Raw genomic sequence first — 25,613 nt, forward strand, 5'->3', positions numbered from 1 at the left:
TTTTAACTGGCTAGGTGATTGATTTTTAAAAAGCCCATAACTCCCTTGTAGTCCTTGGATTTCTGTGTTGTTTCAGTGCTCAGTTATGTGGGTTCTCAGATGATTTTAAGCATTCTGTACAAAATGTGCATCATTTTTGGATTCATTAGTTTGTTATTTGGTCTGATCATGTGTTTCTGGTGTTAGCATTAGGAAGATTCAGAGAAATTGTTGTATCGTGTGTTTGGCCAGATTCTTGGAATTATCAGTGCAAAAGATGAGTAAGTTGGCTTCACCTTATAGCCGAATAATTAAGCTTTCAGTTGAATGAGCTGTTTTCCTTCAGCTCACTTGTTGGGGTCAGAAAAACTACTTTGTATTGAGTAACTAATTTCTGAGCTTAGGCAGGGTGAGTGGTAGATGCACACTACTTTCTTACTTCTTTTGTTCGTTTATTTGGGTTAATTGAATTCTTTTTTAATAGAGTTCTTACTATCTTGTGGAAGGGCTAGGTAATAGGAATGCCATTGTTTACACAGTTTGTAAAGAGCTTACTACTATTTGTTTGTCATTTGCATTGCATACGGGGCCACTTTACTTTTGCTTTTCTTTCTTTAAATAACTGAAAGAGCTCATTGCCTGATAGTGGTCATTTGCATTGGTTAGGAGGACATTATATTCATTTTTTTCATACCTAATTGCCTTTCCCACGATAGTGATCATTTGCATTGGTTAGGAGGATGTTATATCCATTTTTTCATACCTGATTCCCCTTCCCACAATAGTGAGTTAGTGTCAAGCACAAACAAACAGTAGCTACATGTCATGTATGATTTTACTGAAACCAGAAACAATATTACATAGCCAGACCCCAGTGATTGCTGTAAGATTTACTTGGACTGCTTATGCACTCTGTTATAGACCACTAACAGCTTGTTTTTCACCATATACCACACTCCAGTTCTTCTTGTCAGTCCATTGCATGCATAATTCCTTCCTGCATGTTTGGTTCTTAACACTCTGAAGCCACCTTTACTCTACCCTCCCTTCCCCTTTGAAGAAGAGTTTAAATGTATGATTTATTGGCTAAAGTGATACCTGGATTACACAGGAGATTTGTTGTATCTTCATGTAGTTTTATTGAGACTTATGTAGGTGACTCAATACTGACCCTTTCATTGGTCTTAAAAACAAACTACACAGTAAAGATTTGGAGAAGTATTGAACATTTAGGAGAATGAGAAGCATGCATAGGAATGAATGAATTGGAATGATATGGTATATTGGGAATGACATGCTATCATTGGGCTGAATTAAGGCATATGAAGCAGTTAGGGAAATTCATTGAATAATCTGTGGGGCTTAGGTGTGGATGATAGGATTTGTTTTTAGTCCAATTTAGATTACAGCTAGACTTCAGATGAGTGCAAATGAAGCCATTATTTGTCTGTTCCTGATAATGCCCTGCTTAGTCTGTAAAAGAAATTGTGCATGACAAGAAAACTTGATAACTTCTTAGGAATATGCTTCACAACTTTGCAAATTAGGATGATTGTAAAATATTGTAAATTAGAAATAGTGTATCTTTGTTTTAGTTTTTTTATATAGATGTAGCAGTTTTACTTTTATGAGATGAAGTGATTATTTTGGTATAACTTATCATTATTTTTTAGTGCCTCTAACCTTTTAACAGGTCACTGGCAGAGGGTAACTCTAGTGCTGTGTTTGCAGAGACTCCTACCAGTGTTCCTTCTGACTACCACCTTATGTTCCTACTTACTTCCTCTAATTAATGCCTCTCTCTAAATATTCCTACCTACTACCATTTTTCCAAAAAGCAGGGTGAGTGCATAGCACTAATTGTAGGAAAATGTAGAGTCACAAAGAATGAGCTGTAGGAGTTAACCATTGTCAAGTGTTATTCTTGACAAGGAGAGATTTTTTGTTTGTGGACATAATGCCAGTAGTCCCCATGTGGGTTTTGCAAAAATAAAAGACAGCTACCTGGGGCAGAGAAGTGCATCTTGACAATCACTGAAGTGCTGTGGTTCACTGTGTTAGAGTTGCCCTGTGCTAGTGCCATGTTAAGGGGGGAGGCGCTAAATGCTAAGAGGTGGCAGTGGATTTCACTAGTTATGGAGACTATTGCTGTGGCCATCCCCTTGAAGGAGTTCCAGATGGGAATAGGCATTAGAGATATAAAATATAGCTGGATAGAACTGATCATTTGTTATGTTTCAGAATCTTCTTCTAGCGGCAACTTATGTTGAAGATGCCCGAGATGGTAGACATTCTGATTTTAAAGTTTCTGAGAGACATTTAAAGTAAGTTAAAGTTCTCTGTGAGAATAGTTGTAATACCCAGAGCCAGTTGCATGTGACCAAGGGCTAAGAAGGGAGGTAATGAGATAAATATATAGGCAGAAGTCATTCATTTGAATTGTAGGAATAGAGAATGTAAGAAGTCAGTAATATGTAATTTTCTCACTGACTTACAGAGCACTTAGAGCATCAGAGGAAGTTCTTGCTAATGGTATAAGCACTTTACAGAGAGTTTACATGATCACTTTAACTTATAGATGCTGCATACACCTTATTCTCTATTCTTATGATTTATGTAAGTTCGGAAATATGATCTACATGTCCCTTTTTCTTCCAAAACCAATAAGGGGTTCACTAATTGTTTTAACACAGCTTATTACTGTCTTATCATACACTTGGCCAGCAATGCTTAGGAGAAATATTTTTGTAATATTTAGTCACTTTTACTCCTTTCAGTATGCAGAACAGTTGTGTTGCAGCATATTGTCCTTCATTAAGAATATATGATATGTTGTTTTAGAATGCAAGTCAAAAGTAAACTTTACTGATTAAACATGAAATATTAAGACTAGATGTCCTAGATACTACAGGATTTTATCAGGAATAAGAATTTGTACATTTATTTTTCTTTCACACTATTCGCCATTTCCCACATTAGTGAGGTAGCATTAAGAACAGAGAACTAAGCCTTTGAGGGAATATCCTCACTTGGCCCCCTTCTCTGTTCCTTCTTTTGGAAAATTAAAAACGAGAGGGGGGGATTTCCAGCCCCCCGCTCCCTCCCCTTTTAGTCACCTTCTACGACATGCAGGGAATATGTGGGAAGTATTCTTTCTCCTCTATCCCCAAGGATGATTTATATTATGATGTATATAATGTTTTTATTTATTTATTTCTTATATATTTTTTTATATTATGATGTATATGTATATTATATTTATATTATGATTACATTTATGTTGTGATGTATTTCATTGATGATTTATAAACATATGGTTTAACAAGAGTACATGTTCCTTTATCAGATGTACTCTTTGGCTGAGTGAGAAACTGTATTTCAGGTTGTATCACATGTACCAAAGTAAATGGGGGCAAGGAGCACTGTATTTTATTATTGTTCTACATCTTCTTTTGGCACTATTTGAGAAGCCAGCAGTTCCCAGCCTAGAAGTGACTTACTGGGTGAGTAGTTAGATCCTTTTGTTACTGAGCATGTGGTCATTTAAATTGTTACAATTGTTAAATCATTACATTTCGTTGTTTATATTTTTTCATTATTTGACCTTTATATGTATCATCTGTTAAGTATTTTTTCATACATAGGTGTGCTGAGGAGCATTTGAAAGAAGTTATTGTCTGTAAGGTCAAAGTCGGGTTTGTTGAAGTTTTAGTAGTCTTGACAGTGTTGTATGGATGAGAATCTTTGGCCTTGAATGTAAAGGAAAGGAGGAGGATGGAGATGCATTGGAAATGAGATATTTGAGGACAACATGTGTTTGGAGACAGATTGGTCATGAAAGGAATGAAAATGTGATGATAAGTGTATATTTTGTGATTTGTGTGAGTGTAGCATACTTTTCTTTTTTCAGGTAACCATGACCATAGAAGTAGGGGTTATGTGCTTTTATCTTTTTCGACTCACACACATCAGTATCGTCACTCCTCTCACCAGGTTCTGGTCAGATACTAAGAATCTTTTGATCTTAATATTAGTTGGGGTGAGTAATTAAGATATTAAAAGAACAATTGTTTGAATGGCCTGTAGTTTAGAGTTCAGATTATTTTTTTTTTTTTTTGGCTTATTATCCCTGCTGTTATGCCTGAATGACAGTTAAACTGTTTGAAAAAATATGTATTTTGGGTACTTTTGCATGATTAGTTAACATAATGTTGATATAATTGCCTGTAGTTTTTTTGTACGGTACAATAAACCCTTGATTTAATGGACCCCAGTTTAATGGATTTCGGATTTAACAGACCAGACATTTAATAATACAGTGACTAGTGATAATTTAGAAAATGAAAAAGATTAAAAAAGAATTTGAAATCCTGCACCATGTGCATTATCGTATCTCACTCGCGTTTGGTTACATAGCGTATCCTTGCTTTGTTTCGGTTTCAGTCTGCCTCAAGCTAATGTGCGGTCAGGTTGTTTACAGAGAATTGTGACTTTGTTTATGAAATGATTTTGCAATTTTATTCATGAAATGATTTTGCATTCCTTACAATTGAATGACATCAATTGATAGAGGAGTTTGTATATTGTGTTAAAAAAAAGTCCATAGGTTACATTCGATTTAATGGAGTTTCCGAATACAGGTACTCCTGCCCCCAATTAGTCCGTTAAATCAAGGGTTTACTGTACAGTATTCTTAGCCTGCTACTAAGCTTTAGGAAATGCATCATATGGATGAGAATCATATAGTGGAGTTTAGTGGTTCAGGAAATATGTATGGCTACTCACTGGAGAGTTTAGTGGTTCAGGAAATATGTATGGCTACTCACTGGAAAATAGCAATTGACACAGCAAAAAGAAATTACTGCAGTTTCATACAGACTGAGTTTAGCAACAAAAGGTATCAATCCATTTTGTGAGCTTCATGCATGGCAACCATTGAGATTTTCTATTTTCACACATGCAGCTCACTTTTACAGATGGATAAATATCTTGGTAATTTCTCTTTATTTGAAATTGTGATGAGTCTAGACTATTCCTAATTCTATGTGTTATAGCACCAGTTATCATGGAACACTTATGGGATGAGCTGGATGTCAGTAGCATAATGTCACTGGCTTCGTTCCACTTATTTGTTGTGTCACTGTGCCAATAAGTTGAATGTTAAGGCTGTTGTCCATTCCGAACTGAGGCAACACTTTGAGTCAAAGGTGAATGTTATGTTTGGTATACTCTTGGTCTGAGACAGCAAATTCTCTTGAAGGTGCTGCAGGCTACCTGTCTGTAATTGAGTAGTGTCACTCATGGTACATAGTATCTGTTTGAGTTTGTTAGTCTGCTCAGCAGTGATGGCTTAAAGTTTCAAGAAATATTGGTGTATGGTTGTACATAATGGAAAGAGTAATTATAGTAAAGACTTTCATAGTAATATTGATAATGTATGATCCTCTGAAGAATTAAAATGAACCAGAAAAACTTTTCAGTAATGATAGTGAAGTTACAATTAGAATAGTGAATGAAGCATTGAGATACACACTCCTCAGAGATGGTAAATGTTTAATAAAGTGGTGATTTAAGTTATAAAGAAATAGGTGAGAAGAAATTAATTTTTGGTGGAGTTGGAGTTGTGGAGACACAGTTGCTTAGAGTGTGGGCAGGAAAATTTCCTCTTTCTACTCATCAGTGAGCTCAATAGAAACAGAGTGGATGATACACCATCTCTCATTGATCACATCTTTTCTTGTAGTAACATGGAAATTGAAAATGTCACTTGTTATGCATCACTTGTATAAAGTTGTTATTGAATGAGGACCTAAAAAGATAAGAAAGAAAACCACATTTGAAGATGAAATACAGTTGAGAAAAGTAAACAAAGCTAAAGTGTTTCTTTGAGAGCATAGATTAAAAAATTGATTTCCACAGATAAGGCTAAGGGATTTAGAGGGAAGAGCTGTCAAAGATGATGAGAAAGCATGTAAGGAACTGAATCAAATTCAAAACCAAGAAAATATGAGGAACTGAATGATGAGTTCAGAGACAAGAAAATATATAAGGACCTGAATGTTAAGTACTGAGATAAGGCAGTGAGAAAATATGTTACAGCCTGAATTATTGGTTCAAAAAAATATTTACAAATGGAGGGCAATATAGTTCCATCACCAGTAAGATGGAATAGAGTGGAAAATTTGGAAAGCAACGATTTTCAGGAAATATCTACTGTAGGCAGCCTTTTGAGGGATCATGAACCATAAGAGGCACATGTTTCTGATAAAGTTTCTCTGAATGTGCCCAAGGAGTATACAGAGACACTTGACTGGCTGCTCAAAATAATGTTTAAAAATGTCTTTGGGAGAGCCATCATTGCAATGGGAGTTGGAAAGAGCTAATTTTTACCTGTCTTTCAGATAAGAATTGAGAATTTGCACTGAACTGCTGACCAGTACCTGTGAGAAATGGGATCGGTAAGATTCAAGAAGATATAATAAGAAAACAAACAGATGATTACTTGTACAGGAGAGACTACTTGAATGAGAAACAATACGGACACAAGAAAAGGTCATGCATAAGAAGTCTCATAAGCTTTTATGAGAGATTTCCCTTTCAAACAAAAGAGATGGATAAGTGAATTGAGTGTTCCTTGACTGTCAGAAGGCCTTTGAAACACTATCAAGAATGAATCTGTTGAAGACTTTTGAAGTTTTCTGTGAGACAGGGAAGAGTCCTTCAGCGTATAAAGAATATTTCTTGTTCTTCATCTCTTAAGTAAATTATGAAAAGGAATGGTTTCACACCTTAACATGTTTGCAGATGTTGCCAGAGTCATGAGAAAAGTAAGGAATGATGAGGATTGCATCAACATTAGCTTCAGAGTTGGTTTGATGCATGTTTGATGGAGGTCAGTCATAGTAAATGCAAAGTCGTGGAGATGAAACAAGGTGAATGAAGGAAGGCCTTGATATGGTCATAACCTAGCAGAGAAAAGTTTAGGAATCTGTTAGAGGGATGTATGATTTAACAGTATACCCACCCTTACTAAAACACTATTTCACAAGAGTTGTGAAGGAGACAAACAATGAAGGAGTCTATGCATGAGAGGGACTTTGGAGTTGACATTGACCTGAACCTCTTGCCATGAGGAGAATAATGAAGGAGACATGCTCTCCGCTGGCAAATATTAGATATTTATGTTTATTTATTTTACTTTGTCGCTGTCTCCCGTGTTAGCGAGGTAGCGCAAGGAAACAGATGAAAGAATGGCCCAACCCACCCACATACACATGTATATACATACCTGTATAACATTCAAATATATGAATAAGGAAATATTTAAAGGAAATATTTAAGGCAAAAACTAGAATATGCTTTGCCCATTTGGTCACCACACCTTAAAAAGCACAGAAATGCAGAGGAGGCCAACAAAGTTGGTAGCAAAATTAAGATAGCTGAATTACAAGGAAAGGTTAGAAGAATAAAGGTTGACCTGCTAACAGCCTTTAAGGTTTCAGATTAGAATGATGGTAAAGATAATGCACAGTTCTAAAGATGTAGGGAGGCCACAACATGAAATCAAAGCAGAAATATTTTGGAAAACATATGAATATTATTATTTAGCAGTGGATGAATGGAATAAACTGAATGAGAATATAGTAATTGCTGACAGCATCCAGGAAAGTTAGAGTTATATGAGAGTCAAGAATGTTCAAGAGATAGGAAAGTCTCCTCCCATACGGTACAAACAGGTAGATACACACTTGCATACACACACACACACACACACACACACACATGGTACATATGTAACTATTTGTGTAGTTTTCTTCTCTTTTTCGTAAAATTCTTGAGTGATTATTATCTGGAGTATGCACATTTGTAGTCAAGCATCTTTTTATCATAATTTCAAGACTTTTTAGTGCATATTGATTACCATCTAACATGCTTGATCTCAAACTGTTTTCTCTTTTTCATTAAAAAATTGTAATACCCTTTAACTTCAACTTACACAGATCTTGCTTATGTTGATTATCCTCCTGAAAGACCGCTAAACTTCACATAGGCAAAAATATTTTCCATACAATGTATTGTCCAGAGAAAGCATGCATAAGAGCCTGTGTATTCATAGTTGCCATTTCTTAGTTGAAACTCAAAACCAATTTGCATTTTTCTTTTTTTTTTCTTAGATTAGTTGGGAAGTGGAAATGATCTCTGGCTTGGTAGCTATGCAGTAACAAGGGTGCCCCACAAAAAGTTATAGATTTTAATATGCTTTGAGAGTAAAAATTTGATTAGCTAAAGCTCAAAATTTCAAATATCTCTGGTGCTTCAATAACTGCAACCTTCTTGCATCTGGTTGGTGTTTTTCATTTTAATTTGAAATGTGCATTTTTACTTGCTTGCCTGATACATAACTTATTTTTGAATCATTTTTTCAGCTTACTTTTTTAGACATGGTTATATATATTGGACTCATAGAAAGTGGCAGCTATGGTGTTCGGTAAGTATAGCAATTTATTTTGTGTCTAATTAAGATTTACATAAAATACACTCATGCATGAAGGATGAATGGAATAAGATGACTGTGAACATGGTTAATGCAAGTGGCATAATAGATTTAAGAGGTTGTATGATAGAAGAGTATGTTCAAGAGATTGGGTCCCATGAGCATAAAACTCACACACACACACACACACACACACACACAGCTAAGTAAGATACAGAACAGTTTTAGGGAAAGGTCATTTGTAAGAAACTTTTGTAAGAAACTTAGATTTCTTCGAGAGGGTGAGGCCTGCAAACAGAAAACTGGCATTCCTGCCTTGAGACTATATTTTGATAATTCTGAGATGAATGAATTGGAGAGATGTGGTATTAATGGGGCGATGCACTGTCAGTTAGCTGAATTGGACCTTGTGAAGTGTTCAGAGGTAACCATTAAAAGGTCTGTTGGGCTTGGTTGTGCATAAGTGGCTTTGGTGTTAGTGCATCATGCATGAATGTGAGCAAGTGAGTGCAGTTTCTCTGTGTGTATCTGATGCTACCATGTTAATGCCAGAAATGGCAAACAAGAATGAAAAAGATTATATTTATTTATTTATTTATTCATTTATTATACTTTGTCGCTGTCTCCCGCATTAGTGAGGTACCGCAAGGAAACAGACAAAAGAATGGCCCACCCCACCCACAAACACATGTATATACATACACATCCACACATGCACATATACATACCTATGCATTTCAATGTATACATATATATATACATACACAGACATATACATATTTACACATGTACATAATTCATACTTGCTGCTGAAATGACAACCCCCTTCCCCCGCATGCACGTGAGATAGCGCTAGGAAAAGACAACAAAGGCCACATTCGTTCACACTCAGTCTCTTGCTGTCATGTATAATGCACCGAAACCACAGCTCCCTTTCCACACCTAGGACCCACAAAACTTTCCATGGTTTACCCCAGACGCTTCACATGCCCTGGTTCAATCCATTGACAGCATGTCAACCCTGGTATACCACATCCCTCCACTTCACTCTGTTCCTTGCATGCCTTTCATGCTTCTGCATGTTCGGGCCCCGATCGCTCAAAATCTTTTCACTCCATCCTTCCAACTACAGTTTGGTCTCCCACTTCTCCTCGTTCCCTCCACCTCTGACACATGTATCCTCTTTGTCAATCTTTCCTCACTCATTCTCTCTCATTCTCATCCATTCCTGCTGCCACCCCGCCACACATGAAATGGCACCCCTCTTACCCTGCGTGCGTGTGAGGTAGCGCTAGGAAAAGACAACAAAAGCTACATTCGTTCACACTCAGTCTCTAGCTGTCATGTGCAATGCACCAAAACCATAGCTCCCTTACCGCATATATACCATATATTTTTTTTTTTTTTTTTTTTTTTTGTCGCTGTCTCCCGCGTTTACGAGGTAGCGCACGGAAACAGACGAAAGAAATGGCCCAACCCGCCCCCATACACATGTATATACATACGTCCACACACGCAAATATACATACCTACACAGCTTTCCATGGTTTACCCCAGACGCTTCACATGCCTTGATTCAATCCACTGACAGCACGTCAACCCCAGTATACCACATCGCTCCAATTCACTCTATTCCTTGCCCTCCTTTCACCCTCCTGCATGTTCAGGCTCCGATCACACAAAATCTTTTTCACTCCATCTTTCCACCTCCAATTTGGTCTCCCTCTTCTCCTCGTTCCCTCCACCTCCGACACATATATCCTCTTGGTCAATCTTTCCTCACTCATTCTCTCCATGTGCCCAAACCATTTCAAAACACCCTCTTCTGCTCTCTCAACCACGCCCTTTTTATTTCCACACATCTCTCTTACCCTTACGTTACTTACTCGATCAAACCACCTCACACCACACATTGTCCTCAAACATCTCATTTCCAGCACATCCATCCTCCTGCGCACAACTCTATCCATAGCCCACGCCTCACAACCATACAACATTGTTGGAACCACTATTCCTTCAAACATACCCATTTTTGCTTTCCGAGATAATGTTCTCGACTTCCACACATTCTTCAAGGCTCCCAGAATTTTTGCCCCCCCCCCACCCTGTGATCCACTTCCGCTTCCATGGTTCCATCCACTGCCAGATCCACTCCCAGATATCTAAAACACTTCACTTCCTCCAGTTTTTCTCCATTCAAACCTCACCTCCCAATTGACTTGACCCTCAACCCTACTGTACCTAATAACCTTGCTCTTATTCACATTTACTCTTAACTTTCTTCTTTCACACACTTTACCAAACTCAGTCACCAGCTTCTGCAGTTTCTCACATGAATCAGCCACCAGCGCTGTATCATCAGCGAACAACAACTGACTCACTTCCCAAGCTCTCTCATCCCCAACAGACTTCATACTTGCCCCTCTTTCCAAAACTCTTGCATTCACCTCCCTAACAACCCCATCCATAAACAAATTAAACAACCATGGAGACATCACACACCCCTGCCGCACACCTACATTCACTGAGAACCAATCACTTTCCTCTCTTCCTACACGTACACATGCCTTACATCCTCGATAAAAACTTTTCACTGCTTCTAACAACTTTCCTCCCACACCATATATTCTTAATACCTTCCTCAGAGCATCTCTATCAACTCTATCATATGCCTTCTCCAGATCCATAAATGCTACATACAAATCCATTTGCTTTTCTAAGTATTTCTCACATACATTCTTCAAAGCAAACACCTGATCCACACATCCTCTACCACTTCTGAAACCACACTGCTCTTCCCCAATCTGATGCTCTGTACATGCCTTCACCCTCTCAATCAATACCCTCCCATATGATTTACCAGGAATACTCAACAAACTTATACCTCTGTAATTTGAGCACTCACCATATATATACATATATATATTCTTTCTTTCTTTCATACTGTTCGCCATTTCCTGTGTTAGCGAGGGTAGCGTTAAGAACAGAGGACTGGACCTTTGAGGGAATATCCTCTCCTGGCCCCCTTGTCTGTTCCCTCTTTTGGAAAATAAAGAACAATGAGAGGGGAGGATTTCCAGCCCCCCTGCTCCCTCCCCTTTTAGTTGCCTACTACGACACGCAGGGAATACGTGGGAAGTATTCTTTCTCGCCTATCCCCAGGGATATATATATATATATATATCTTTCTTTTCATACTATTCGCCATTTCCTGCATTAGCGAGGTAGTGTTGAGAACAGAGGACTGGGCCGTTGAGGGAATATCCTCACCTGGGCCCCTTCTCTGTTCCCTCTTTTGGAAAAAAAAAAAAAAAAAAAAAAAGTGAGAGGGGAGGATTTCCAGCCCCCCGCTCCCTCCCCTTTTAGTCGCCTTCTACGACACGCAGGGAATACGTGGGAAGTATTCTTTCTCCCCTGTCCCCAGGGATAATATATATATATATATATATATATATATATATATTTTTTTTTTTTCGGTCTCCCGCATTTGCGAGGTAGCGCAAGGAAACAGACGAAAGAAATGGCCCAACCCACCCCCATACACATGTATATACATACACGTCCACACACGCAAATATACATACCTACACAGCTTTCCATGGTTTACCCCAGACGCTTCACATGCCCTGATTCAATCCACTGACAGCACGTCAACCCCGGTATACCACATCGATCCAATTCACTCTATTCCTTGCCCTCCTTTCACCCTCCTGCATGTTCAGGCCCCGATCACACAAAATCTTTTTCACTCCATCTTTCCACCTCCAATTTGGTCTCCCACTTCTCCTCGTTCCCTCCACCTTCGACACATATATCCTCTTGGTCAATCTTTCCTCACTCATTCTCTCCATGTGCCCAAACCATTTCAAAACACCCTCTTCTGCTCTCTCAACCACGCTTTTTATTTCCACACATCTCTCTTACCCTTACGTTACTTACTCGATCAAACCACCTCACACCACACATTGTCCTCAAACATCACATTTCCAGCACATCCACCCTTTTATTTATTTATTTTGCATTGTCGCTGTCTCCCGCATTTGCGAGGTATATGTATATATTATAGATGGTGACTAGGAGGGATAGGAGTGAGGGTCTGGAAATCCTTCTCCTTTGTGTTATCACATTTGAATAGCAGGACCAGAAGAGCAAGGATTTTTCCTTAAAGGCTCAGTTTCTGCCATTACCTTGCTAAGATCAAAAGTTCAGGCAAACACGTGTGAAAAAGAAAACAGATAAATGAAAAGATCAACTTTGGAGTTAATTTATAGACTCCAAAAGAGATTGAGAAATCCAGTGATCTGTTATATATTGACTTTGTGAATCTGAAAGGCATTCTTTGATTGGTGAACCTTGGAAGGAGATTATATGCATATTTGGATAGTTGAATATTCTACATTAGACTGTAATGAAACCAGACAGATGCTGATAGCATAGAATAAGTATTAAGTAATGAAAAAGATGTGAAGTATTTCTGTAAGACAGGTGAGAAATTTGGAGTTAGTGATCATTGTCATCATATACATTTGTAATGAATGCGTTATATCACATAAATGAAAAACAAGGAATTTTAAGGATGATATTGCTAAGTAAACAAAGAAGTTTTTTTTGTTCTTTTCAGCTAAACTGCATCTAATATCTGAAAGCCCATGCCATACCACTACTGCTAATATTGTAGTTCACATGGACTAAAGTTATTCTTTTGTCTTTATTTGAGTAGGATTTCTTTAATGAATTCTTACAGAACTTGTGTAAACTGTTAACTTCTTTTTGATTATGTAACTCAGTAGGTATATCATAGATTTACTCTGTAAATAGGTATTACAATAGGCATTCTTTGGTTTGACTTTCATGCTAAATGTTTTATTTCTCTTCCTATGCAAGTACTTCAATATATCTAAACTTTTCAGATGGTCCCGAGTTCTCCGACCTCTGTTTGCAGTGAATTTTCCTGAGATGCGTCAGATAAGAAGGGCCTTCCGTAACCTTCGAAGAACATTTCCTGATGTGGTTAACGTGCTGTTTCTCTTCTTCTTCAGTTTGGCTATATTTGCGCTAATGGCTTTCAAGCTTTTTGGTGGCAGGTTAGAAAAGATATGGCTTTATGTTGTTATATTATTGTATCTTTTTTAAAACTTTACACAGCCCTTTAGTACTTGTTGGTAATACCATTAATAGAAGTTGTTAGATTGACTGTTTAGAATACTTTTAATGACAGAAATGTGATGTTGAACTGTTCATGATTAGGTGGGATTCATAGTCTTGTGCTTCAAGTGGATTTCAGGGATTCTCAACTAAATGTTGTACATCAGACAACTCTCTTATTAGCATTTGTGTACCTTGACAGCTGTAGAAAAATAAAAAAACTCAGACATTGAAATGTCTGAATTTGGGAGAATGTATATGAAGGGAGGAAGTTGAGTGGGGTATTGAGATTTAGCAGGAGAGAGAGAGAGAGAGAGAGTTTGGTGTGAGAGTGATTTTGATGAGAGAACCTTTAGGAAGTAAATGCTGTTACTTTGTTTCTGATGCTACTTCATGAGTGTGGGAAATGGCAAACAAACGTTAAAAAAGAATTCCATTGTTAACAAACAGATAAATCCAGTAAACCATTAACCTGGGTTTCATAGAATGCATGTAGTTTCATAGATCAGTCCTGTACATCTTCAGTTTAGGTATTTAGATAATTGTCAACTACTATAGTGCTTTTTAAGTGTTCCTTTTGTTACATCATGTTGATTCATCTGTGAGATTTGCATGTTCATATACCTGTTTGTCCTTGTAGACAAAAGGCCTCCAGTACACAGTCATTGAACATTCTCTTATCCTTGTCGTTTGAACTACATCTAACCTTTAACTGACCAGGTACTGAGTCTCTCCATCTATTTCTTTGTTCACCTTTTCACCTTGATAGTGTTGTCCTCCTTTCTTTCTGTCGTACTTGTTCACTGATTCCTGTGCCAGTAAGGTAGTGCTATGAACAGATGAAGAAAGGCCACATTTGCTCACATTTATTCTTTAGCTGTCATGTGCCATGTATTGAAACCACAGCCCCCTATCCACAGTCAGGCCTGACAGACCTTTCTGCAGTTTCCCCCAGTCACTTCATATGTTCTGGTTCTGTACATTGCCCCCTGTATACTACATCCTTCCAGTATGTACACTCTATCCTGTGCACATCTTTCACCTTCCTGCATTTTTCACTCCATCCTTCGATCTCCAGTTTGGCCTTCCCCTTTTTCTTTTCTCTTCCGCTTCTAATACACGTAACCTCTTTGCCAACCTATCCATACTGAACCTATCGTAAGTTTGGCATAGTCGTACCATCTGAATGGGCTGTTTGTTCTACACCTTTGGTATTTTCATTTTAGCACTTCTTTCTTATTTCTTCATTTTTTCCACTGTCTTCTTCCAGTACTTACTCTATTGGGCTGGTAATTCATGTTTTCATTTTCTAATTGTCATCACTCGTAAACACTTGTTTTCACAAATATACATTGGAGTTAGAACAATTATTCCTTCATACTGTGGATGCTTGGTTTTTCCCCATCACCAAGACTCATGGAGTCCTTAGTGCTCTTCTTCTCAACATTACACTGCTTTTTTAACGTCTAACTTACCACTGCTAGCCCTAACGTATTTAGTTCCTAAATCTTTAAGTGTCTTTATAGCATGTAAATCTTCTCTTTTCAAACTGAAATTAGATTGCCCTTATCTCTCTGACACAAGTACTTTACCTTTGCTTATATTAATTCTCATGGCCCTCCTGTTGTATACATTACTGTAGCAGCTTACAACTTCTTAATACCTCTTCTGATTCTCCAAGCAGACTTACATTATTTGCATTCATCATTTGTCTTACTCTCCATGTTGTTCCTTTAGAGGTATATTATCACTTAATCTCATATTTTTGAAGAGCTTTAAACACTTATGATAACATTACATAATCCTTATATACTCCCTTATTTATTTTCAAGAGGATATATGTGTCGGAGGTGGAGGGAACAAGGAGAAGTGGGAGACCCAATTGGAGGTGGAAAGATGGAGTGAAAAAGATTTTGAGTGATCGGGGCCTGAACATGCAGGAGGGTGAAAGGCGGGCAAGGAATAGAGTGAATTGGATTGATGTGGTATACTGGGGTTGACGTGCTGTCATTGGATTGAATCAGGGCATGTGAAGCGTCTGGGGTAAACCATGGAAAGTTCTGTGGGGCCTGGATGTGGAAAGGGAGCTGTGGTTTCGGGCATTATTACATGACAGCTAGAGACTGAGTGTGAACGAATGGGGCCTTTGTTGTCTTTTCCTAGCGCTACCTCGCACACATGAGGGGGGAGGGGGATGTTATTCCATGTGTGGCGATGGGAATAAATAAGGGCAGACAGTATGAATTATGTACATGTGTATATATGTATATGTCTGTGTGTGTATATATATGTGTACATTGAGATGTATAGGTATGTATATTTGCGTGTGTGGGCGTGTATGTATATACCTGTGTATGGGGGTAGGTTGGGCCATTTCTTTCGTCTGTTTCCTTGTGCTACCTCGCAAACGCGGGAGACAGTGACAAAGCAAGATAAAATAAAAATAATGTTCATGCCATCAGTAATATGCTCACGAGCATATTACTGCAAAAACTCTGCAATATTCAGTAGCTTTATACACTCATAAAAGTCAAAATTCCTAAAATTCTGTGTTCACTTTATAATTTGTTAAGTTGAATCCATAAATGCATTGTTTCCATTCTGCTTGAGTGAAGAAATCTGGTCTTCACTTACTGCATCATATCTAAATCCTTGTTTCTCATTAGGAGTTCATTAACTGTTTCACGTAATCATTAAATTCTATCCAGTACTGTACCATCTGATGAAAATATGCTTTTTCATACATATTCACAATTTCCTGCATTGGCAAGGTCGCTTCAAGAACAAGTGACTGAGCCATAGAGAGAAATATCCTCACTTGGCCCCTTCTCATTCCTTCCTTCGGGAAGTAAAAACAGGAGGGGAGGATTTCCAGCCCCCTGCAAAGATTTATTCGATTGTGATTTGTGCAGTCATTTTTCCTCACCATTATGAAATGGAACTATCACTGAGAACATACTTCTGTATCAATTTTTATATTTGGAACATTGCAGTTTTTTCTCCGCTCTTTACCATCTCATCCATCATCCTTTCCTCATTTCTCGTTTTTCCATTCTGTAGTCATGTCAATGCTCTTCTTACTTCTCATTGGTAATACTTTCCCTCCCATCCTCATTTTCACAGTCTGAAATAAAGCCGAACCAATACCTACTTCCCATTCATCACTACCGCTTGTCATTTATATAGAATGCTCTCTCTAAAGCAGTTTACAGTGTTATCCTTCCCTAGCTCACCTGTTTTCCTCACACAGACACCTTTTTGGTTCATCCTTGTATCTCCCTCCAGTGATGATTTATTATTCTACTTTAGATTTTCAATGAACTCTTTGCTAATATCCTTATTTGCCTTTCTTTTCATAGCTACCACATTAAATATCACTGTTGGATATAACAGGTAGAGTATTAGTACAATGTAAAGGGAATTTATTCCTCTTATCAGCTTTTCTTGGTATAGTGAGTTAACATTCATTGATATATTCATAAAGAAACATTACTAAAACACACACTGTAGTTTGTATCTTAAGTCCATCAGATTCTCCATATCCCCATTTTTTTTTTCTCCCTTCATCTCTTTACAATACCTACAAAGATATATTTTGCATCTCTCGTATTTCATATAAGTGGTTTGAGCATAAATATGATAATGTAGTTTATTTTCCGTCTGTCAGTCTATCTATATCTCAGATGTCTGTTCCCTCCTGGAACTCCCTTAAGGGGACAGATACAGCAAAAGTTTCCAAAAGTAGTGAACTCCAATGCTGCTTCATAGCCTTTAGTGCATAACCCTTTACAAACGCCACTGGCAGAGGGCAACTCTTATCACAGTGTTTCCAGAGGCCCTTACCAAATGTTCTTACTGACCACTTCTACCTAATCTTCTTGCCTAATGTTACAACCTACTGCTTCTACCTAATGCTCCTTCTATTATAGTTATCAGTAAATATTTAATGTCCACAAGTTTGCATTACACATTATGTTTGGAGAAAAATGCTCATGAATCCCCTTGCTGTTTAGTAGAAAGTTGTAATCTTGGAGAAAGGTAGATCAGCATTTTATGGATTTTATTTTTTTTCTGTTGATACCTTTTAAGCCATTCTGCCTCTTTATCAGGGGCCTTCAGTGGGTGGATGGTCGACCATATTTTGAAACCTATTGGGACAGCATCTTTGATCTATACGTTTTGGTCACCACAGCCAACCATCCTGATGTTATGTAAGACATTTCACTGTTTTATATAGTTTGCTTTAAAGAAGAGACTACTGTATTGATTATATTGCATTTTTTCGTGATAAATTTAGATGGTGGAATTATGTGTATTCAAGATTGGGTTAAAACAAATGCTTCATACTTAAAGATATTTGAATATTCATATACTTGAAAACTGACTAGGACCTGTAGTAACATTTTATGTACAGATTATTTTTTGTGCAGTTTTTACCAATTTGCCATTAGCTATTAGTCATTTGATACTTGGAAATTATACACTTGTGGGGCCTATCTTTTTACTTGTATTCTGCCTCAGGTTTCTTGATCACTTCTGTTTTCTACTTTTACTAAGTTTTCCATAGTTTGCATAGCTGATTGAATGCTCCTTTGTACTGGTAGTATTATTTCACAAATTCCCTGACTTTTCCTTTTGTATAATATTATGTTGTATTGTTTAGTAAGCATTTCCTCTTATTTTAGAGAATTGTTCCATGATGAAAGTGTTAGATCTATATTAGATCTGTAGAGAAACTCAAATGTTATTGTGTTTTCCCTTGCTTTTCTTCTTTGGGCATGTCTATGGCTGCTAACATCACCCTGTAGCCTCGCTTTATCGTGGCACATTTTAGTTGCCTATTGTTAGATCCCCTTTAGCAAATGTGTTGCATTGTTAAGTTAGGCATCTACACTGGCTTGGGTCTAAAATATCTTGCAAATATTTTCTGAACAACTCTTTGTCCATATATTTTTGTACATTTGTACATTTTGACTTTAACTAGCATATAAGTATCTGTTCTAAAATGTTACTTCTGTACTGTGAGTTTTTTGATTGAGCGTGCTGTAGCAGAATGAGATAGGAATCTTTTTTCCTCTCACCAATGAAGTTGTTTTTATGGACTTTTGTACAGGTCATTAGTAAGGTTATTTGTATTGCATCTGTTAAAGGATTTAGAATATTAAAATCATGAAATTTCAGATATTGACTACATTTGATAAGTAGAAGCCTTAAAAAGAATGTAGTATTCACCTTAGATTGAAAGCTTTAAACCTAGAGACAGAAACTTCATCGATGGACTACCCACGGCGAGGAATACCTGTTGATTATAGGATTAAAAGTTCAAAGGTCTTTGTCACTGTGACCATATGTAAAAATTCATTCTCCATTGTAGCTTAAATATGTTTGTTCCCAGAATGCTTAACGTGAAGACTACTCATGGGGAGAGGAAAAGCTTTATTGATGTTGGAGTCAAAAGATAAAGACCACAGTGATCTTGTTTGACAAACATGTATATTTCTCCATAAATAGGTAGCTTAGTATATAGAGACAAGATGTTACCAGACTTTTACCAGACTTGGCCCACTATAGGTTACACTGCAAGTGAAAAGTCACCTTTGGTGAGGCTGAATCATAGGGAGTACAGTCTTCTCAAGGACTTTTCACTCCAAAGGAGTTTGCATATCCCTGCTACTGGAAGTAACATAATTTTGGGCTGGAGGAGCCTCTGGAAATCACTTAAAGAGATAAAAATCCTCACAAGCTTCCAACAGTGAGATTCCAAGTTCCCTAGTGTGTGTATGAAACAAGATTTTTTTTTTTTTTTTTTTTTTTTTTTTTTTTTGTAGGACAAGGATTAGATATTCAAAAAAGTACAAACAGTATATTAGATCCAGCTGAGAATATGTTTCACCAGACTGAGCACCTCATTTTAGGAGACAGATTTGTTGAATGTCTAACAGCTGGCTTCACTTACTATTTTGTAAAAGCTAAAATAAAGGGAAAGGATAGAAGCCACAGATCCCCAAATGCAAAGAAAGAAAGAAAAGAGCTTTATTACAGCTGTAAATATTAAGTGCCTCAATTAATTTAGTAGCTTTAATGTTGAATAATTTCTGAAATAAGGAGGATTGGTTTAGTATGATGAAGCATCATTGAGGTAAGAGTCAGAAAAGATGTGAAAATATATCCTCAAACAGTTTTTCTAATCGCTCTTTCTTTTAAGCACTACAATATTATTTTTATGGTCCTCTGGACCCTTTAACATGTATTTACTTCGTAAGCCAACTCATGCATAATTTGTTCTATTTTTATAGTTCTTCTGAAGGTATGATATGAGATTTGAAATTTTCTTTCTTGGACTTTTCAGTTGGCCATCACCCCTTTCCATTCCATTCTTTTGCTTATTTTTTTCTCAAATTCTTTATATCAAGTGTATAATTTCATTTTTTATTATTACAATATTTCATCTTTGTGTAGTTCACAGTGGTATTTGCATTTGCATATAGGCTTTTGTAGGTATGGTATGTGTGTATCAATGTACAGTATTAGCTTGTGTACTCAGGCTTATCTCTGATAATTTAATTTTTGATGCAAATAACTCCATTTTTTTTTTTTTCTTATTAGGATGCCAGCATTTGATGAGTCAGCCTACTATGTTATCTTCTTTGTAGCCTTTCTAGTGATATGCTTCTTCATCTATATGAACATCATCCTTGCTGTCATCTACAACAACTACAGGAAACATTTAAAAGTATGATCTTTGTTCTTTTTGTATGATGGATTTTGAGGAAGTAATTTCCTTAGATCCACACAGACAGACTTAGAATTTGTCATTGACTTGATGAGGCAGTTCATTTTTCAATTTGACATGAAACCACATGTGCAGTGTTTATAGCAACAGCTGATTTAGATGTTTGACAATTTGGCAGTTCTTTTTAAGTATAAAAGATACATAATGTATTTGGCTGGGGAAGCATATTTATTATTTTGTTATCAGGATCAAGCGTAATACCCTTCTCATCCAGACTACTACTTTTCCAACCGCCAGCCCACAGGCAGAAATTAAAAGCTTAACCTGCCTTACACTTCAGCAACTTATACACACAGATCTTCCTTCCACTTAAGAAATACAACATTAACAAAACTCTTACACACCAAAATGACCTAACAAGCATTGAACAACTGCCCTCCAATCCAATATTAAAAACCTTCTTACCAGACATACACCCATCTTAATCTACACTTGCCCCGTGTGCAAATTACTTTTCTCATGTGTATTATATAGACCACCCATCTCTCCAGTATTTCAAAAAATTCAGCATATTACAAGACCCTCATGCTCATGATGCAACTTCCACTTTTGAAGGCACTGATTTCATTCACCTCAGATGTTCTTTGCTCCCCACACAAAGATATGCACATGACTCATTCACACTGATTTATTTGTAGTCCTAAATGATTAACTTCCTAAGCACTTTAGATATTCTTTTATGTACATTTACTCCAGGACCCCTTTCAGAGGGGGTCCTGGTATTACACCATGACCCCTTTACTTAGAACCCCTGCAGCCCAAGGCTGCACCACACTCATTAACAGGAACAGATGGACTCCTCTGATGAGACTGTTTCCTTAACTGACACTGATATGGCCTTGCCAAAGGTGACTCTTCACTCATAGTTTAAGCTTATGCAGGCAGAAGTCTGTAACACCTTTTAAATATGTTAGATTTATAAGGGTAAGAGAATTTCTTATTGGTAGAAGAAAGAAGAGATAAAAGAATTTTCTTTGGCAGAATGAAGTGAGGAAAGCAGTGTTCAGCAAACGACAGCAGCTCAGCAAGGCATTTGAAATTCTTGCTCTCAACCAGGAGGGCAAGTAAGTTTTTACGCTGATTAAGTAAAGACTCGCAATAGAAAAAAGTAGCATTTTGTAATATGAAGGACAATATACTTGGTTTGGTATATTTAAAGAATTGATACAGGTTATATGGGTGTGTTGATTGGGGCTAAAGTATATTGAGTGAAAATTCCAGTGGAAGTTTAGATATGCAGCAAATCTTTGTGGGTGAAGTTGAGGTATGTGAATGGAGAGATTAGTCTTACTTGATAAGTTGGCTTAACGTGCAAAATGAACAACTAAGAGCTCTCATATCAGCAAGGAAGCCCAGTTCAAAGTTACACATTGGATGTAATGATGTTTGTGGTCAAGGTGAAAGACTATGCACTTGATTAACCATATAACTGGGAACAGATGTAAAGACCATAGATATGTAGATATACCATATATATGAAATTCAGATCTGCCATCTCATCACAGAAGGCTCATTTTCTTTTTTCATCTTTTGTAGGAGGGTAATTACAAGAAATCGGTTTGTTCTGTTAATGAGATTTCTTGACAACCAAAAGAACCCAGCACTCATCAATGTCTTGTGGATTGTTTTGGACACTGATGGCTCAGATGCTTTAGGTAACTATACTTTTTCTGTTTGTTGAATAGTATAGCAACAATCTTCAAACTTTAGTTATTGCATATTCTGATGCATGTATATACATTTTTAGAGTTCTTTGTAAATTAAGGAAGTTGGTTTAATGTAATTAGTTTTTACCTAGGTTGCTCACATAAGAGTCATCATTGATTTAGCATGGGGATTTTCCATTTTTCACATTTTATTGACTGTATGCAGTTGCACTTGATGGTCTGCTTAAATCTCCATATTTCTGAAAATATTGCATCTTCCCTTTTATCTGCCTCTGCGTGAATATCCCCAGCTTGAACTTATTTCTGTAGAATCACCTGTAAGCACCTTAGTCTACATTGTAAAATCTTCCATTACATACATGTTTGCTCTGAGTGAGACTTGGTTGAAGGAGAAGGGGCAGATTGTTTTCGAAATATTCAGAGAGTAAAGTCTGATGTATGTATGAGGGTAAGAGTGAAAGGGGGCTGCCACTTTTGATGAATGAGCTGTTGAATATTTTAAAGAGTGTAAGGAAGTGAGTTTAGGAGTGAAGTGGGTTAGATCAAAAGTAGACTACAAGAGGTGTGTGAATCAGAGTTCTTATGCACCTGGTAGTAAAAGGTGTGAAGAAAGGGGTGCTTTTTGGGAGGGATTAATTGAATGCTCTGGCAAATTTTGATACATGGAATAGTTTTTTTTGGTGCTGTTGGATGCAAATGTTACAGTTGTGGTTAATAATTGGGGTGTATGTCATACTCACTGTAAATGAAAATATGAAATTGCAGAGCAGTTTGTTGAACTGCTTGCTGAAAAAGGATTGATGATTGGAATTATTTGGTTTAAAACAGAAATTTTCCTCACATACATATATGTGGGTGAGTTGGGTTAGGGGGTCAGCACATCCTAGGTTGTGAAGTTACACTCCTCTGGCCCAGGTATCTGTCCTGTTTCTGCTTTTCCCACACAAGGGCTACTGGCATTCTGTCCACAAGCATACAATCTCCACTAGTCACACATAAATTTGGTGACACTAACTCTCACAGCTCATTCTTCATAACTCTAGATTCTCCTGCGTTTAGAGCTATGCACTAGACCTGTTTTTTGGCAAAATGGTAGGAATAATAGATAGTAAGGAGAAACTTAAGGGAGACACAGTAGTTAGAAGCAGTCTATAGGAACATTAGTTAAGAGCCTCTGCAACACCTGTGCTAGAGTTGCCTCTACAAGTGGCCTGTTAAAGCAGCACGAGTTCACTAGTTATGGAGACTCTTATTTCCATAGCCACCCCCTTGAGGGAGTTCCAGGAGGGAATAGGTATCAGAGATATAGTTAGTTAGTTAGTTGTAAATATTGTTATTATTTCAGAGGATAGGGGAGAAAGAATGCTGTCCATGTATCTCGTGTATTGAATTACTAAAAGGGAAAAGAGGAGGCATCAAATAAGGTTTATTCCTCAAAGTCTCATTCATATATGTTCATGGATGTTGCCTTGCTTTGATGGGAAAATGCAAGCAGGTGAAAAATAAAATCATTTGAATATATTTTGAGTGCTCACTGGTATGGTAAGTTTTCCTAGTCATTATGGAATGTAGTGATTCTAAGCTGAAGATTTATAAAACATGTTATTGATTACAGAAAAAGGAGAGTTTCTAAAGTTGGCAGACCTGTTGAATGTGGAGGTGTCAGAAGTGGTAGATCGAAGAACTTTGATTGGACATTACTTTCCATATATCTACTACTCCGGACCATCGCAAATTCTGTGTCGTATTGTCAAACACAAGTGAGTTATTCTGTTGTGAGGTCTTAAGGCGCAGGGGAATCATTCCCCATCTTTTAGGATACTTTCTTTCCCATTCCATAAGAGGGCAAGCTTAAATTAACCATAGTTCCTTCGAGTTCTGTAGTTCATGGTCTCTGAAACATTTTCTTTACCAAAAACTGGAGAGGGTTGGGTCCAGAGAAGTTAAAGTGTGTAATATATATAAGTAAATTCCATTCTACCAGCACACTTGCATAAAAGAACTGAGAATCTTTGCATTACATATTGTTCAGTTAATTAGTAACTGGAAAGAAGTTATCATGTATAACTGTTTGAGATGCTTTTTATGAGTTAAATGATTATTCAGTGGTACTATTTAGAGGCCATCTCACTTCATTTAAGCTCTTAATCTTGAGCCTTCAGCTGCAAATTCCATATAAGATCAGTAATGTGAGGAAATTGGAATTGACAGCTTAAATTTATGAATAGTAATAGTGATAAGGTTGTTTAGATATTAATCTCATTACAGGTTGTTCCAAGTGTTCTTTGATGTGTTGACATTGGTTAATGCTGTGGTGATTGGCATATCAACCAGTGATTCCACATGGGATGATACTGCTGAATGGGTTTTTCTCTCCTTCTTCATGCTAGAGATTCTTCTTAAACTCTATGTGTTGGGCTTCAGGCGCTTCTTCAAAAGGATGTGGAATGTGTAGGTGTGCTATAATGGAGTACATTTAAGTTACAGTTAGCTGAAAACTGAGTAACTTAGTGTATATTTCATTGTTACATGTTACTGATATTGCATTAGTAAATTCTGCTCAGTGATTTTTGAGTTCCATGCTTATGATCCTAAGTAATGTGATACTTATTTGAACTGTATTTCTGGATTTGGCTCAGTACAACTCTGAGTTTGAAAAGTACTTGTGTAAATGATATTAGATGTTTTTTGTGTCAAGAAATATTGTCTTTTTTTCTTTTAATTGCAGGTTTGACTTTGTAGTGATAGGTGCGGCCTTCATTTTGGGAGTTGCCGAAGCCATTGCTGATGACGGTATACACTTGTAAACTTAAGAAAGTTGCTGACTCCTTACTTGCTACTGAACTACAAAACACATGATAGATGTATAGATCTCACCGAGTTTAAACACATACACAGGAACAGACGAAGAATGGCCAAATTCACTCACATGCACTTATAAGCTGTCTATATATTACTCCAAAACCAAGTCTCTTCATCCACAATTGGATACCATAGGCCTTTCTGTGTTTACCCCATACCACTTAGTATCATCTCTGAATTTTGATATCTTACAATATTGCTTACAAAAGTTAGCTAGGGATTAGGAAAATTGAATTTATTGAAAGATAGAAAATATGAGACCCATTGCTTATTAAAATTGAATTCATATATTGCAAAAAAAAACATGAAAAATTTCAGAGCAGGAGAGCCGACTTTCACTTGATGTGTTGTTGGTGTTGAGGGTACTACGACTGGTTAAGATTATCGGAAGTGTTGGTCGGTTTAAGGTTATAGTTCACACCATCACCAAGATAGTCCCATCGCTGTTAACATATGGTGGAGTTATTATGGTTAGTATCATTATTGCATCTGATTGATCTATCATATTAAATAGGAAGTTGAGTAATGATAACAGATAAACATTGATATTACTGATGATGTCATTATGCTTGGCAAATATTCTTAGAAAACAGTAAAAGAATTATGTATGATTGGGTGATGGTTCTAGCAACATATCAACTTATTACATGGTAACTGTATGTATGAGTAATTT

The 25,613-nt window shown here is 37.0% G+C and overlaps 1 protein-coding gene across 8 annotated transcripts in view; it reads left to right on the forward strand.

The window, feature by feature from the left end:
• LOC139746870 (two pore channel protein 2-like) overlaps positions 1-25,613 on the forward strand; it is a 108,989-nt gene that overhangs the window by 76,412 nt on the left and 6,964 nt on the right. For all 8 annotated transcript variants that reach the window (XM_071658514.1, XM_071658515.1, XM_071658513.1 and 5 more), the window contains 13 exons: positions 2,221-2,303; positions 3,362-3,482; positions 3,890-4,018; positions 8,406-8,467; positions 13,384-13,557; positions 17,728-17,829; positions 20,225-20,351; positions 21,393-21,475; positions 21,948-22,066; positions 23,694-23,838; positions 24,347-24,529; positions 24,807-24,871; positions 25,259-25,410. In XM_071658514.1, coding sequence (XP_071514615.1) covers positions 2,221-2,303; positions 3,362-3,482; positions 3,890-4,018; positions 8,406-8,467; positions 13,384-13,557; positions 17,728-17,829; positions 20,225-20,351; positions 21,393-21,475; positions 21,948-22,066; positions 23,694-23,838; positions 24,347-24,529; positions 24,807-24,871; positions 25,259-25,410 — 1,545 coding nt within the window. The remainder of the gene's footprint in view (positions 1-2,220; positions 2,304-3,361; positions 3,483-3,889; positions 4,019-8,405; positions 8,468-13,383; positions 13,558-17,727; positions 17,830-20,224; positions 20,352-21,392; positions 21,476-21,947; positions 22,067-23,693; positions 23,839-24,346; positions 24,530-24,806; positions 24,872-25,258; positions 25,411-25,613) is intronic.

The sequence above is a fragment of the Panulirus ornatus genome, chromosome 66, assembly GCF_036320965.1.
Source record: "Panulirus ornatus isolate Po-2019 chromosome 66, ASM3632096v1, whole genome shotgun sequence".
In the NCBI taxonomy this organism is placed as follows: domain Eukaryota; kingdom Metazoa; phylum Arthropoda; class Malacostraca; order Decapoda; family Palinuridae; genus Panulirus; species Panulirus ornatus.